This window comes from Microtus pennsylvanicus, chromosome 14 (genome assembly GCF_037038515.1).
Source record: "Microtus pennsylvanicus isolate mMicPen1 chromosome 14, mMicPen1.hap1, whole genome shotgun sequence".
NCBI classification, from domain to species: domain Eukaryota; kingdom Metazoa; phylum Chordata; class Mammalia; order Rodentia; family Cricetidae; genus Microtus; species Microtus pennsylvanicus.
In genome coordinates this window covers 38,110,381-38,125,047 of record NC_134592.1, presented here as the reverse complement: position 1 = coordinate 38,125,047, position 14,667 = coordinate 38,110,381, and the positions used below count along the sequence as shown (strand labels likewise).

The 14,667-nt window shown below is 35.8% G+C and overlaps 1 protein-coding gene across 2 annotated transcripts in view; it reads left to right on the top strand.

The window, feature by feature from the left end:
- The window catches only part of Fut8 (fucosyltransferase 8), a 203,831-nt gene that overhangs the window by 77,004 nt on the left and 112,160 nt on the right, over nucleotides 1-14,667 (top strand). For both annotated transcript variants that reach the window (XM_075947433.1, XM_075947432.1), the window contains one exon: nucleotides 13,973-14,403. In XM_075947433.1, coding sequence (XP_075803548.1) covers nucleotides 14,201-14,403 — 203 coding nt within the window. In that variant the 5' untranslated portion in view covers nucleotides 13,973-14,200. The remainder of the gene's footprint in view (nucleotides 1-13,972; nucleotides 14,404-14,667) is intronic.

Here is a 14,667-nt window from a genome sequence, read left to right as displayed (position 1 = left end):
TTATATGGTTGTATAGGGAAGGAATGATCATAGTGAAAGAACTTCTACAGGTTTGTTTGATGGAGTTTTCCAGTCCTGAGTGCCTGTTACCAAATTACCAGGTAGCCGTTTCCCAAATAACTGACTCAGAGACTTACTATAAATTGTAAATGCTCAGCCAGTAGCTCAGGCTTATTTCTAAAACTAGCTCTTGCTTTTTAACTTAGCTCTTAACTTATTTATACTCTGCCACGTGGAGTACTTTTATTAACATGACCCATTCATCTCCTGCACCCTCTGCATTTGGCTGGTAACTCTTCTGATTCTGCCGTTCTTCTTTTTAGTGTTCTCTTAGTCTCATTTTTCCATCTAACCTACTCCTGCCCTGCTATAGGCCAGTGAGCTCTTTATTAGCCAATGAGAGCAATACATATTCATAGTATACAAAAAGATTGTTCCACAGCGGGTTTGTGTAGCTAGGACTATTTTGAGCAGTTTGCCACAGGTGTGTAGTTGAACAGAGCCATGCCTGTCATGTACGGTTTTCATGCAAGGTCTTCAGGCTTTTCAGTAATTCTGTTTGTTGAAGGGAAACTGACTAACCAGGTATAGGACCATAGAGCACATTAATGCATTAGATATCTTGTGTTTATTAAGGCTCCTAAGACTCTTAACTGCTGATTGTTCTTGCTGATAGGGCTGCTGACTATAGATTTCAAAACAATATATTTGGATTGAATTTAACACTGATGGCATTTTCCCTGTTGTAATAGTTGCAGATATTTAAACTTAGAAAGCATAAAGTCTTGAGCCAGATAAATGCAGTTTTTCTTAACAGAAATTTAGGGAGATGTCTCAGTTGATAAATTGTTTGCTTGGTGCTAGGGATGTGGAGACGAGAATTTCTGGAGCTTCTGGTTTTGTCAGCCTAGCTGAATTGGTGAGTTCTAGTTCAGTGAGAGACTGCATCTCAGAAAATGAGGTAGAAAGTATTTGAGGAAGACCACTTCTCTGATTTCCTCCATAGTGTACCTGTAAGCACACACATACACATAAAGTATTACCAAAGCACACTGGCCTCTCAATGCTTTGTTCTCTTTAAGGCACTATGCTTCTGTAGCTTTCCTTGAGCCCAGATATTCAAAGGTTTTGGATATTTTCCTCTTGACTGTTGATGTGTATGTGTGAATATTATCTGTAAATTTTTAAGTCTGGCTGTGGAGAGAGAATTAGTTTAATTGAGGAGAAAGTTAACATAGGGAGTTAAAGATTCAAGGGGATTCTTACAGAAGGGTAAAAAAGTGAACTCAATTTTATGATCCTAAACAAAACATTCTGATTGGCATGCGGAGACCCTTATGTTCACACAAACATCCGTATTTGAATATTTATAGAAGATAATCGGTCAAATTACTGTTATTTTAATTTGCTTAGCTTGGCTGATTGCTGCAGTTTGATATTAGTTGAATTCTAGATGAAGAGCTGTAACTACATCCTGAAACGCATCATGCTTTGTCCTTGAAACTCCATGGGGCCCCCTCCCACCTCTAAACTGTGGTGCCTTTTTGTCTTTGCCAAATCTTCATGCCCCCTTTAGGAAAAAAATTAGTGAAGGGTGAAAGCAGTAAAGATTTGATTTTTAAAATTGAATCAATTCACATTTAGTGATCAGGAATTGTGTAAGTATTTTAAACTATTTCTATAGAGTTTGCTTTCAAAGAAGCTGTTCTTTACAACTTATACTTTGAGATAAATTTCTCAGTTGACTTTGAAATATGCTTCATGTTAATAGCAAAAAGCATGTTTCTAGATAATTAGTATTTCTTTTTTTATCTCATTTGAACAGCTAATAATTTTAGAGACCCAGATTCAAGCTATAGCACCTTTCTCTGCAATACCGTGTGGTTTTCTTTAACATCTTACATTCTAGGGGAAAGAAGCTAAGTGCCATTTTCAGTTAATATTGAAGTAACTTTGTAACTTAATAATCTTTTTCATTTTAAATCAGAAACCCCGTTCTTTTTTTAGACAATTTTTCCTCACTCAGAAAACACTATTATTTGTTGATGGGTCTCACTGTTCCCTAGGTGAGTAAACTGAGTTATATTATTTTAGCTGTAAAGAGGATACAGAAACTTCTCATATGCTTATTTTGAAGCAGGGACTCTTTTCTGTGTTTGTTTGCTAGACTGTCTTGTTCCTTATCTCACCACTGTCACCTAAATGATTTACTTTTTTTCATATAATCAGTACGACATAAGTAGGTAATTTACCTTGTCTTCTGCTTTTTTCCTTTATCCTACGTAAATGGACATAATTGAATACATTTTGTGGATTACTTAGTTAGAATCTATAGTAAATATTTAGTCTCAGTATTACTTAGATACTGTCTTTGGGGATTGAAGGGTCTCAGAAATATGTTTTATATATTGCAAATAGAAGGTTCGTTTTGGTAATCTTCTGTCATTTACATGAATCCATTACTGTTCTCATTTGATTCATTTTATGGTGGATTTTAATATAGATCATTTATATATAGATCATTTATATATTTTATTTTTCTCCTTTTACCCATCCTTTTTGTGACCTTGTCCAAATATTTTCTTAACTATCTTTTTCAAATTTCTCATTATCTTCTTAGGAAAAACTGATTTCTCTAATTGTGTAATCTGCTAGATGAATTTAAAGGATTAATTATTCTTTATGTTGTTACAATAATTATTAATTTTTAAATGTTTTATTATCTGATGCTGTGTGATGACTGTTTATTTCATATAGTACACTTGGATGTAGAACTAGAATAGTATCATAAATACCTAAAATGAACTAACTGTTGATATCTGCACTTGGGGCCAGTCTTTTGGACATTCTTCTTAAGTCTGGAAGCTTGTTTTACAGCATTTTTTTCAGGTTTTGAATTAGGCACAATGTTCACCGTAAGTTAACCAATATGCTTTTTGTTAAAATAGATTAAACTCAAATAAAATTTAAGACAGTAATGTAAGACGTACTAAGTAATTCATCTTCCATGTGAACTGGCAAGAAAAGTAGCTGTATTCCTTACTAATAAGAACAACAATGAGGGACAGGTTAGGATTTCCCAGGTAAACTAATATTGGTAAGGATTACTTCTGTGATGATAGGTTAAAATTCACCAATTTGTCTACACATACACACACACACACACACACACACACACACACACGGAAAAAAGAAAAGAAATAGAAAGCTGCAAACATTTAAAAATAAACAGTTCTTTTAAGTTAGAGAAACAAGAGAGAACTAGTGCACCAAAACTAAGTCATAAGAACTATTTGAAGGCTGGCATGGACAAGTCAGAGAAAGAAGAACTTCAGGGGGAACCCCCCATACTTCTGGGCCTTTCCCTCTAGTTCTTTACAGTGACTATCAGCATGGGAGAACAAAAATTCCGATTCTTAGAGCTAGAGAGGAGAAAGGTAATCATTTTCAAAATATCCCAGAGATTTCTGTTCTTAACAAGGCTGTCATCAAGAAAAACGTCTTTTACTAAAATCTCATTGACCTTGCGGAAGGGGAGTTCCCAAGTTCTGTTCCAGCCACTGTTTTCCTGAGAAAGCAGAGCGAAGTTGAGAGGCTCCAGTGGAGTTCATTGTTGGGCACAAGTCAATAGGAGTCTAAAGCCTGATCATGGGATCTGGTCACTTCTTCCACACCTTGATAAGGTACTGAAGGCCTCTTTGTTATAGTTTTTTTCTGCCCAGTATATCCTGTAGCACTTTGGCTAAAATTTACAATATGTCCCTCTCCTCTACACATAGTTTAATCACACTCTCAGGGCCAGGATGCCAGGACCAAGCTGTGAATTTAAAACATCTATGATTAATATGTCACGGGCCTTAATGAGAAAAATAAACATATAAGAATAGAAAATGCTTAGGAGAGAGATGGACAATCTTAAAAAGAACAGTAGAGAAATGAGGTTAAAGAGAAATAGAGATTAAAAACATTGTAAGAAGCTGGGAATGGGATACAGTCTGTAATTCTAGCTGGTGAGTGACTGAGGCTGGAGTATGGAGAGTCCAAGGTTATCTTGGCTCTGTAGCTATTCCTCCAGTCAGCTGGGCGAAGCCTCCTTTGCTTTACCTGAATAGGATTTGTGGGTAGGCAAAGAGACTCTTTAAAGACTGGTCTGTGGCAGCGGCAGCTCTTAATCCTTTCAGTGTTTGGCAGCAGAGGACCATGTCAGTAGACAGGCAGAAGCAACATGTGAGTCTTTCTAGTATTGTGCCTAGGCTATCAGGACGCTTAGCCATACCTAGCTCTCAGGCCCTTTGCTGATTTGGTATTGGGACCCTTGTGTCTTGGCAGAGGTCAGTTTGTAGCTCTCAACCTGGCGTCTGAGCCTTTTGTCCCTGAAGATTTGAGCTTGCTGCAACTCTTGAACATGCTTTCTTCTCTGACCTTTAACCTGTTATCAGCCTTTCACTCTCTTGTCTCTGCTTTTGCTTCTCTAAATTTACCAGAACTGTTTGCTTTTTAAGATATTATTATAAAGTAGTGAATATCACTTTAAGTTTTATTTTCTCCCAAAATATGTTTTTTTACACCACATAGCTCTTTGAAGTCTGATTTGCTAAATTTAAGATCTTTCTATTCTTATTTTTAAAAAGTCTAGCTATTTAGTGATAAGTACCATAATTTCATAAGACCTCAAACCTTGTAAACATATTAAGCAAGGACAACAAACTGCAAACATTGGATGGTGGCTCTAGAGTTTTCTTTTTCAATTCCATCACTACCACCAGCACCATCACCTCCACCACCTCCACCACCACCATCGGCACCACCACATCATGATCATGTGTGTGTCTATATCACTGAATATGGTAATTTTAAACCTGGGTGATAATAGTAACTTTATTTTATCATCAATTTTAAGAATGAAATTATTTCTATAATAGAGAATAAATAATTTTGTTAGATGTTGATTCTCTTTGAAAATTAATTGTCTTGTCATACCATTGTTTTAAAATTCTTCATGTGTTTAAAATTATTTTGTAAGAAGAAAATACTAAAAACTGAAGTGCCCAAATGTATACCATAATTATAAATACAGAATTTGTAATTGATATTTAAAATTAGTTGCTACATGAACACATGTATATAGATAAAAGCATGGTAGACATTTTAAGTGAATATTTCTCTTTTTGCACCCATATTTTATTATTCAAGATTTTTATTAGGTGGTTGTTGTATTCTAGACTAAATAATAATCAGTAAACAAAGGGAAATTGTCTGATGAAGTTTCTATTCTGTTGTGTAGACTGATACTTTGTATGTCAGATGGTGATGTGGTCTAGAGAAAAACAGGCACACCAGGAGATACTGAAGTGTTCAAGGGGGAAACACACTGCTTTAACATAGAACAAAGGAAAGTTTCATTGAGAAAATGGTAATTGAGTGGTAGCTTGAATTTGATGAGGGACAAATCCATGGAACAGGTAGGAGAGTGTGTTTCAGATAAGTCTGCAAGTCCTGTATGGAGTACAGACCAGGTAGTCTAGAACACGACCAGACCTTACTAGATAGCTGCAGCAGTCTGAACTTTCCAGCTTTCTGCTTCAGCCCTTAAGTGCTGGAGATTGCAGATGTGTCAGCCCTCACCATTGTCTTGTTCATCCCATTCTCATTCATTCATAGTCTCTCATCCTGCTACCTCTGCATCCATCTATCCATGTCCGTTCTTAGTAGCACTTCCATTAAAATAACTACAAAACCAAACTGGCTCACCTTCATTCTTAGGCATGGTAGTGATGGTAGCCCTGCAAACACCTTGTTCTCCTAGGTATCCCATCTTCAGAGGGTGTTGCTCTGAGCTGTGTGTGTCAAGGTTTAGCCTTTTGAGGACTGGATGGCCAAGTGGAAAGAGTTTTGCAGTTGAGCTCTTTAAACAAAACAAAAAACCCATAACTCTTACTTAGTATGGGACTTCTTTTGGGAACGGCTGAATTTCTTTTATCATAAAATAATTACTTTGTGTATTTGAAATAATTTTAAACATATGATCAATAAGATTAGACATAATTGTGGGACTACGCCTCATGAATATTTTACTCTTCAGATGCTGTGAAATTGTATAATTTATTATTACCTATTATTTTTTATTTCCCTCCTCCATTAGTTACACAGCACTGACACCATAAATTGAAGTGAAGTATTGAGAATGTATCACTAAGTATGAAATTAGGCAAAACGGGACGTGTTTGAGCTAAACTGAGCAGCAATGGCCCTCAGTCCTGGCAAGGTGTGTGTGTCTGTGTGTGTGTGTAAATCAGATTAGTATTTGTCAGTAAGAGAGAAAGTTGATTGAAAGAGAAAATAATAGTTGTACAAAGGTACAGATTAGAAAAAAGTCATTTAACTGGGTACCTCATAAGGACCTTTTGTAGCAGTAAATTATACTTAAAGTTGAAAACAACTTCAAATTAAGTTTAAACCACTCCCACTTGTGAATATAATTGAAAATACCATTAATGAAAATTGACAAATCTATTAAATGCCCGAATTATGTGATTTTATTACATTTTTATTAGCTTATAGAGAATTAGATTTCATTATTGCATTTTTCAAAATGAACTTGTTTTTGTTGTTTCTCAGTTGCATTTTATGTTCAAATGAAAGATTTTTTTTCCACTAAATTATCTCAGATTTTTCTTTCCTTCTTCTTTCCCTTCCTTTCTTCCCCCCACTGCACTGGTTTATTTGTTTTGAGATTGCCTTGTATCACTGGCTGGCTTTATATTCACTGTGTAGTTGAGCATGACCTTTAGCTCTAGATCCTCCTTGGCTGCATCTTCCCATGCTGGGACTACAGGTAGACAGGATCTGGTCATGTAACACAGAATTGGCTAGGGTTTGTGACTTTCCTGTTCCAGCCTCCCTAGTGTTGGAATTGCAAGCATGTGCCATGCCTATCATTTTTTAATGAAAAGAATTTTAACAGTAATTATTCTGCAATCATTTTGAATTCAATCACTAATGTAAAATTCTATTTTTCACATATTTCAGAGACAGTAGAATCGACTCAAATAACTAGTGCTTTAATTAGCAAATAACAAAACTGTGTCCAACTTTCCTAATATCCTAACCTTTTTACAGAACAGATGGAATGATTGTAAACATTCACTTCATAATTCTCTGAATTAAAACAAACTAGAAAGTCATTACTTCAGAATGCTTCCCTGGTTAATTCCATGTCACGAAATGGACTAAAATTTTCAAGTAAATGAAAAAAAGAAATCATTAGTTTATAGTTTAATGAAGGTTAAGTTTGTAAGATTAACAAATGTTTAGTTTGACTATTATATTTTAATGCTGTGCTTTCTTGGTTAAGAAACATAAGTGCTTCAGTTTGGAAAAAGAAATTATAAATAAAATGTTAGAGAAAAGCTGATCATGAGTTACAGAGTACTATTATTTAAAGAGCCATATATGAATTAAGTCAATTCAATTCTAGATTAACGTATCCTCAAATCTATATTTTTAATACACATTCTCTGTTGAACTCAACTCTCTTTAAAATTAAGTAGTGCTACCAAATTTATTAGAATCTTTCTTCATAGTTCCCCTAAGCAAAAAGGTATATATATATGTATATATCTACATATATATGTGTGTGTGTATATATCTAATAAAAAACAAAATGAAGCAAGCAAAATTAGTATCATGAATTAAAATGACTCTTTAATTCTAGCTGAACCACCCTGTCATTTTCTGTAAAAGCACCATGGTGAAACTAACTGAATTAAAATGTGGAAGGAAGGAGGGATAGAAGAGAGACGTTTATAAAGTTCAGTTTTTATTTACTGCTTATATAGTGTAGTAGTTTGAAAGTTATTGCCCCCCCCCCCCCCATAAGCTAATAGAGAGTGGCACTATTAGGAGGTGTTGCCTTGTTGAAGTAGGTGTGGCCTTGTTGGAGGAAGGGTGTCACTGTGGGGATGGGCTTTGAGGTCTGCCCATACATACACTTAGTTTAGTTCACTTCATGTTGCGTGTGGACCAAAGATGTAGAATTCTCAGCTCCTTCTTCAGCACTATGTCTGCCTTCATGCTGCCATGTCCCACCATGAGATAACGGACTGAACCTCTGAACTATAAACTACCACCTCAATTTAATGTTTTCCAAGTATTGCTGTGATCATGGTGTTTCTCCACAGCAATAGAAATACTAAGACATGTAGTAATCACATTTTTACATTTTTTTCCTGGTACGGTAATAATATATGCACATATGAATTTAAAATATTAGTTATTTTTGATACACAAGTACAGAATATTATCTTAATTAATCAAAATTGCTAATATTTTAGGAATTAGTTGGCCTAGTTATGAAGTACAAAGTCATAATCACATTAATGATATTTCAACAAGGAGTTTCTTAGTTTAATAGTTACACACAATAATATAACAGGTTGTCTTTACTGATGCAGTTAACTTATAATATTCCAATAAGTTAACAGTCTGGACTGGTCATCTGTCTCTTTGGCCTCGAATGAAAGCAGTTTAAAGTGATACTCTTATGTTTGAAGAGATGGCTCACTGGGTCAGGTGCCTGCTTGAAAGCATTAGGACCTGAGTTCAGATGTTTAGCATCCATGTAAAAACCAAGTTTCTTTTTTTCAGTGACTATAACCCCAGCATTGAGGTGCAGAAACTGACAGATCCCAGAGACTCTCCAGTAGCCAGTGTAGTCAAAATGTCAAATTCAAAGTTGCATTAAAAATCCTATCTCAAAAAATAAGGAGAGAATTGGTAGAGATTGAGGGATGAAGGTGTAAATCACAAATAATCCCACACCAGTTTGGAATTATGATTAATAGAATGGTTATTTATTTAAAGGGGAAAACTTACAGATCACCGTCCCAGACAACAGCCCTCTGCACAATCAGGAAAGGATCCTAGTCGCTGGAAGAGGAGCCGGAAGCCAGAGAGAGAGAGAGCAGAGGGAAGTGGCCGCTTTTTTAAAGGGAGAGAGACCACACCCCAATGGCCTAGTATCTCAGCGGCTATTAGCTGAAGGAGCTGAAGAAGCTCCCGCAACAGAGGGAGATATCCTGGTCAGCCTCTGGCCCAACAAGTGCCTGAATAGGCCAGTGCACACATGTGCACATGCACACACACACACAAACATATACATACACACAAGCACACACACAAAGCACAAATCCTCACACAACAAAATAGGGTGGAGAGTGAGTGAGGAAGACACCCATGATCAGTTGTTGGCTTCCTCACACTTGTGTGCACACAAAACAAGTAAAGTGATGGTACTAATAAACTGAAGTGAAATGTGTACATTTGCAGTTTTTAACTGAGTTGTATGTGTACATATACACTTGTGTGCATATATATTTGATTGGTAATATTATGTAGTGTGAAGAGCAAACTTCTCAAATCAGTCATGGTTATAAAATATATGAACAGCTTACCCAACTATAAAATTGGAATGATATTCTGTAGACTCAAGTATTGGTGAACATTATGTGATAATATCCTTAAGTGTTTTCAAGAATTGTAAAGTATTTTATAAACTCTAGTTAATATTATCTTTCTTTTGCTCATTGAAAACCAAATATTTTAGTCTACTACCACTTTTTCAAGGTTTTACTTATCACAGGACTTTTCTTAGTTACTTTTCTATTGCTATGAAGAGACACAATGGCCGAGGCCACTTATAGAAGAGTTTATTAGGGCTCCCAGTTTAGAGGGCGAATCCATGACTGTCATTGTGGGGTGCATGACTAGTTTGTGTAGCCAGTTACAGATCTAGTTTCAGTGAGAGTCCTTGTCTCAAAAAGGAAAAGACAGCTAATGCCTTTGTTTGCATTCTATTGCTGTGATAAACACCATGACCAAAAGCAACTTATGGAAGAAAGAATTTATATCACTTTCTAGCTAGTCACGTCAGGAACCTGGCAGCAGGAATTGAAGCAGACAAATTACTAAGTCTGCTTTCTTGTCTGTACCCCAGGAGCACTTGCCTACAGTTGTATTTTCTCAGTTGACATTCCGTCTTCCCAGATGTCTCTAGTTTGTGTCATGTTGACAAGAAACTAATCAGTGCAGAGAACAATTGAGGAAGACACCAGATGTTGACCTCTGCCCTCCACACATGCTTGGATCTGTGCACCTGCTGTGGGTTTGAATAAGAATGGCTCCTGTAAATTCATATATTTGCTTGCTCAGTCATCAGGGAATGGTAGTATTTGAAACGGATTAGGAGGTTTGGCCTTTTTTGGAGGAAGTATGTCACTCTGGGTGTGCTTCTAAAAGTTAGTATTATTCATCAAATACATTGTCAGGGAAAGCCTGCCATATTTTGATTGAGTTAATATTCTTCAGAAGAAGAGTATTATGAGATTCTAAATAGGAGTAAGATCATAAACGTTTAAAAGGAAAACAACCTACTTCAAGAAAATTTCAGTATATTGTAAGATAGCATGTTGAAAGAGTAAATCCTAAAGTTTACAAATGATTTTTATCTTTGATCCACTTTGCTTATAATAGTGCTCTCTGATTTCAAATTTGCTGTCTAAAGTTTGACATAAATGTAGTTGTAGCTTATATGCTCAGTTTCTTTGTAAATCATGTGTGACACAGTCCATGTATTCACATGTTTATAAGTTTTCATTAGTGATTACTAAATGGCAAATACTGCTCCAAGTGCTTGGGAGACAGCAGCAAACAAAATGACCAAAATTACGGTGTTTATATTTTGGCAGTCACAGTTCATACGTGACAAAAAAACAACTAGGCTTTCACTATGGTTAGCAGATCGGGGGAAGGTTCAATAGATATGCTTTAAATCATGATAGAAAAACTACATAGAAAATACTAATTTTTCAACTTGGTTCTTTTGTTGATTCGATTTAAAAATACTTGTTAAGAACTCTAGAATTCTGAGAAACAATGTCTCAAAAACAGTTAAGATAATGTTAATAATTAAGAACATGATCATATTTTACTTTTGTAATAATTTATATTTTATAGTTTATATAATATCAGTCTTGATTCAACTATAGTAATTTAATACCTTGGATATTTTGAATACTGGTTTATCAAATCCAGTGTATTTCTATAAAAAAGTATATGTTTCTATAAAATTTGATTGTTAAAATCATATCTTTGAATATTGTGATACTTTATAGTATAATTGCAAGTAAAATGTTTCAGCCTATTTTGTTATCCCTTCTTGCTTAAATTATTCTTTTTTGAAAGTTTTATTTTGCTGTTTATTATAGTAGTCTAGCGAAATATAAAGTTGTACTTTTTTGTTTGTGTCTTTGCATATCTATCTAATCTCCTAATATCTTGAAAATGGCTAGGGTATGTAATAGTTTCAGCATGTGGTATGATGGAATTTTTCAGTGGTATATAAGTTGTTATAGCAAAGTATTAGTAACTCACATGTCTTAGCTTCAGTTTTTAATGAATTATTAAATTGAATCCATTGCTTAAGCCGCCAGACTAGAATTTTATGTTAATCAGAAATCCCAGGGTCTCTGCATTGTTTCTATATATGTGGAAAAGTAGACCTCACTGATTCTTCACCTGGGTTAGAATGCAGTCCAGAAGTAGAGTTATGCAACGGGAATTCCGAGTGTTTTTGAGAAAATTTCAAGAAAGAAAGATGAGTCTTGTGGCTTCAGTTTCTTTAAAAACACAAAACTCTTGGACTATGTTTTCATGTCCCTCCCAGGTATAGTGGAGAGGAGTGAGTTTACTTCAGGTTATTGATTACAAATGGCTATTGTTATTTGTTTATATGCTTTTATGGAAAACCATATTTTTTGCCACATGCAGCTTGTCCTTGTGATTTTACACTTGTGTGATTCTTCTTAACTTGTTGTCATAGGGGCGACGGCGGGGCTGCGTCCCCAGCACCCCACCCGCACGGCTAGCTTTACCCGAAATAATTACACGGAAACTGTATTCTTTTAAACACTGCTTTGGCCCATTTCTATTTAGCCTCTTCTAGGCTAATTCTCACATATTAATTTAGCCCATTTCTAATCATCTGTGTAGCGCCCCTAGGTGCGCTTACCGGGAAAATTCTAGCCTATGTCCATCCTGGGTCGGAGCTTCATAGCGTGCGTCTTCCCTGGAGCAGGTAGCATGGCGTCTCTCTCTGAGGTGTCTGCTCCCGAGAGGAGAGCTGTGGAGTCTGACCTCACTTCCTCTTCCTCTCGGCATTCTGTTCTGTTTACTCCTCCCACCTATCTCCTAACCAATGAGAGCCAAGCAGCTTCTTTTATTTTAACCAATGACCTTCCTCCATCATTAACTCTCAGTATAAATTGTCTGATGCTCTGAATAAAGCTGACTATTGGATGAGACTGCAGTCCACCTCATTCATTGGTTCCTTTCTCCCAAGCCCCACCCCCCCACCCTTAGGGTGGTAAACAACTAGAACCATTAGACAGACTCTAGTCTTTATGTGAGTGATATATGGGGATAGCTGAGATTTAGAAGCACAGAATTTTGAGAAAGGGAGAAGATAAAACAGTAGGGCTCAACAACAGCAAATAGTATCCCTGGCACAATTAACACTGTTACTAACGTAGCAGACAAGACATTAAATAGCCCTCGGGATTAGTGCTTTTTGAATTTTGCTTTCAAATAATGGTCAGTGAGTATATTTCCTCTTCCTCTCATTCTGTGTTTTAGTAAAAACCAGAATAAATGGGGTTTCTAGGACATTCTGGAGAGAATTTCTTCTCTTTGAGTTTTTGTTCATTTAAAATCAATAAAAAAATTAAGGTTCAAAAGTAGAAAAATTAATAGTAGCCCTAAACTCTGATTTTTGCAATCTCTTTTCTTTAGGTTTTCTATTTAATCTTTTTGATAATTTGATTTGTGGTCATGTGTTCCATATATATATATATATATATATATTATATTACATATATATTATATATATTTGTTCTTTGATACTTGACTTTTCTTTCATAGCTTTAGAGTTACCCAGTCACTTTATGTTACATTTTTCGTATATGCTCTTTGGGGGAAGAAGATAATTTTATTTCTAAGAGAATTCTAAGCATACTGATTGAGAAATGAACTTTGGCGGGGAGTGGTTCAAGACAGGGTTTCTCTGTAGCTTTGGAGTCTATCCTGGAACTGGCTCTGTAGACCAGGCTGGCCCTGAACTCACAGAGGCAACTGCTTCTGTCTCTCGAATACTGCAATTAAGGGCGTGTGCCACCACCACCTGGCAAGAAATAAACATTTGGAGTTTAAAATGCACAGACACCTCAAGAGTTTAACTGGTGTTAGCTTTCTTTGGAATTTTGAAACTTTTATTTGTTCATATAGAAAAATTGATTTCACTGTGACATTTTTATACATGTATATAATATTCTTACATCATATCCAACCCTGTAATTATTAGTGCTTTAAATATAATTGAAAAAGTAAAGTCTGGCTTTATCCATTTGAATCTTTTGATGTTTGGCATGGTTGCCAGCTTGTTGATGGCTATGATAACCTATGTTTGTCTAAAATTCAAGTCAGTTTGAGAATACATCCTAAAAAATGACAGTTTGCAAGTTAAATAGTGAGATGGAGAGATGAGAATTTGTAGAAATGAATTCTCTCATGCTGAGAATTTGTTTTTGTTTTAGATAATGAACACAATAGCCTGAAACACATAGCCAAATTGGGTTTGGCTAATTTTTCAAAGATAAAATCTTTTAATCCCTATATGAGTAACAATTCAAGAAAGAATAATTGTGATGGAATTAGACTTCCAGGCTTAGAGTGAACTATTTGCTGTCAGGTAGAACGCTAATGTGTGTGGTTGACTTAATGTACGAATTTAGCCAAACTGTCTTTAAGCCAGCCTCCTGGTCGAACAATTATCATGGGGTTTTCTGGGACTCCATGAATGTCAATTTACATTGTTTTCTATATCTTAAACAACTTAGTCCATTTCTTACTCTTTCCACAGCATGTAGAGTCCACAAAGCACAAGACGGGAGAGCTTCCTCCTTGCCTCACCAGGAAGATCTTTTTGTTGAGAGTCCACCACAGGATACCAGAGAGACTAATTTGTCTGAAGCATCATGTGTTGAAACAACAGAATCCTTTTTTCCTGTGCTGCTAACTAGAACCGGAGTAAAATGTTTCCATTTCTTTGAGCTCCAGGAAGACAGAGAACGGAGTTGAAACTCTGAAAATGCGGCCATGGACTGGTTCCTGGCGTTGGATTATGCTCATTCTTTTTGCCTGGGGGACCTTGTTGTTTTATATAGGTGGTCATTTGGTTCGAGATAATGACCACCCTGATCATTCTAGCAGAGAACTCTCCAAGATTCTTGCAAAGCTGGAACGCTTAAAACAACAAAATGAAGACTTGAGGAGGATGGCTGAGTCTCTCCGGTAGGTTTGAAATACTGAAGGATTTGATGTAATACTGTGCTTGGCTTTCAGGTATAGGGCCTCATTCTACTGTTGAAAAATACAATTTCTACAAACTGTCCTTGCATAATTTTAAGTATGTTAGCAGGCTTTAAAAAAGTGTAGGTGATATCTATATAGTTAATGTAGATAAGGCTATAAATCTTATTTTGCATATGAATCAGTATATAAAAACTGTGGTATTTATATGCTTAATGTATCATTTACAATTATGTCAAGCCTATT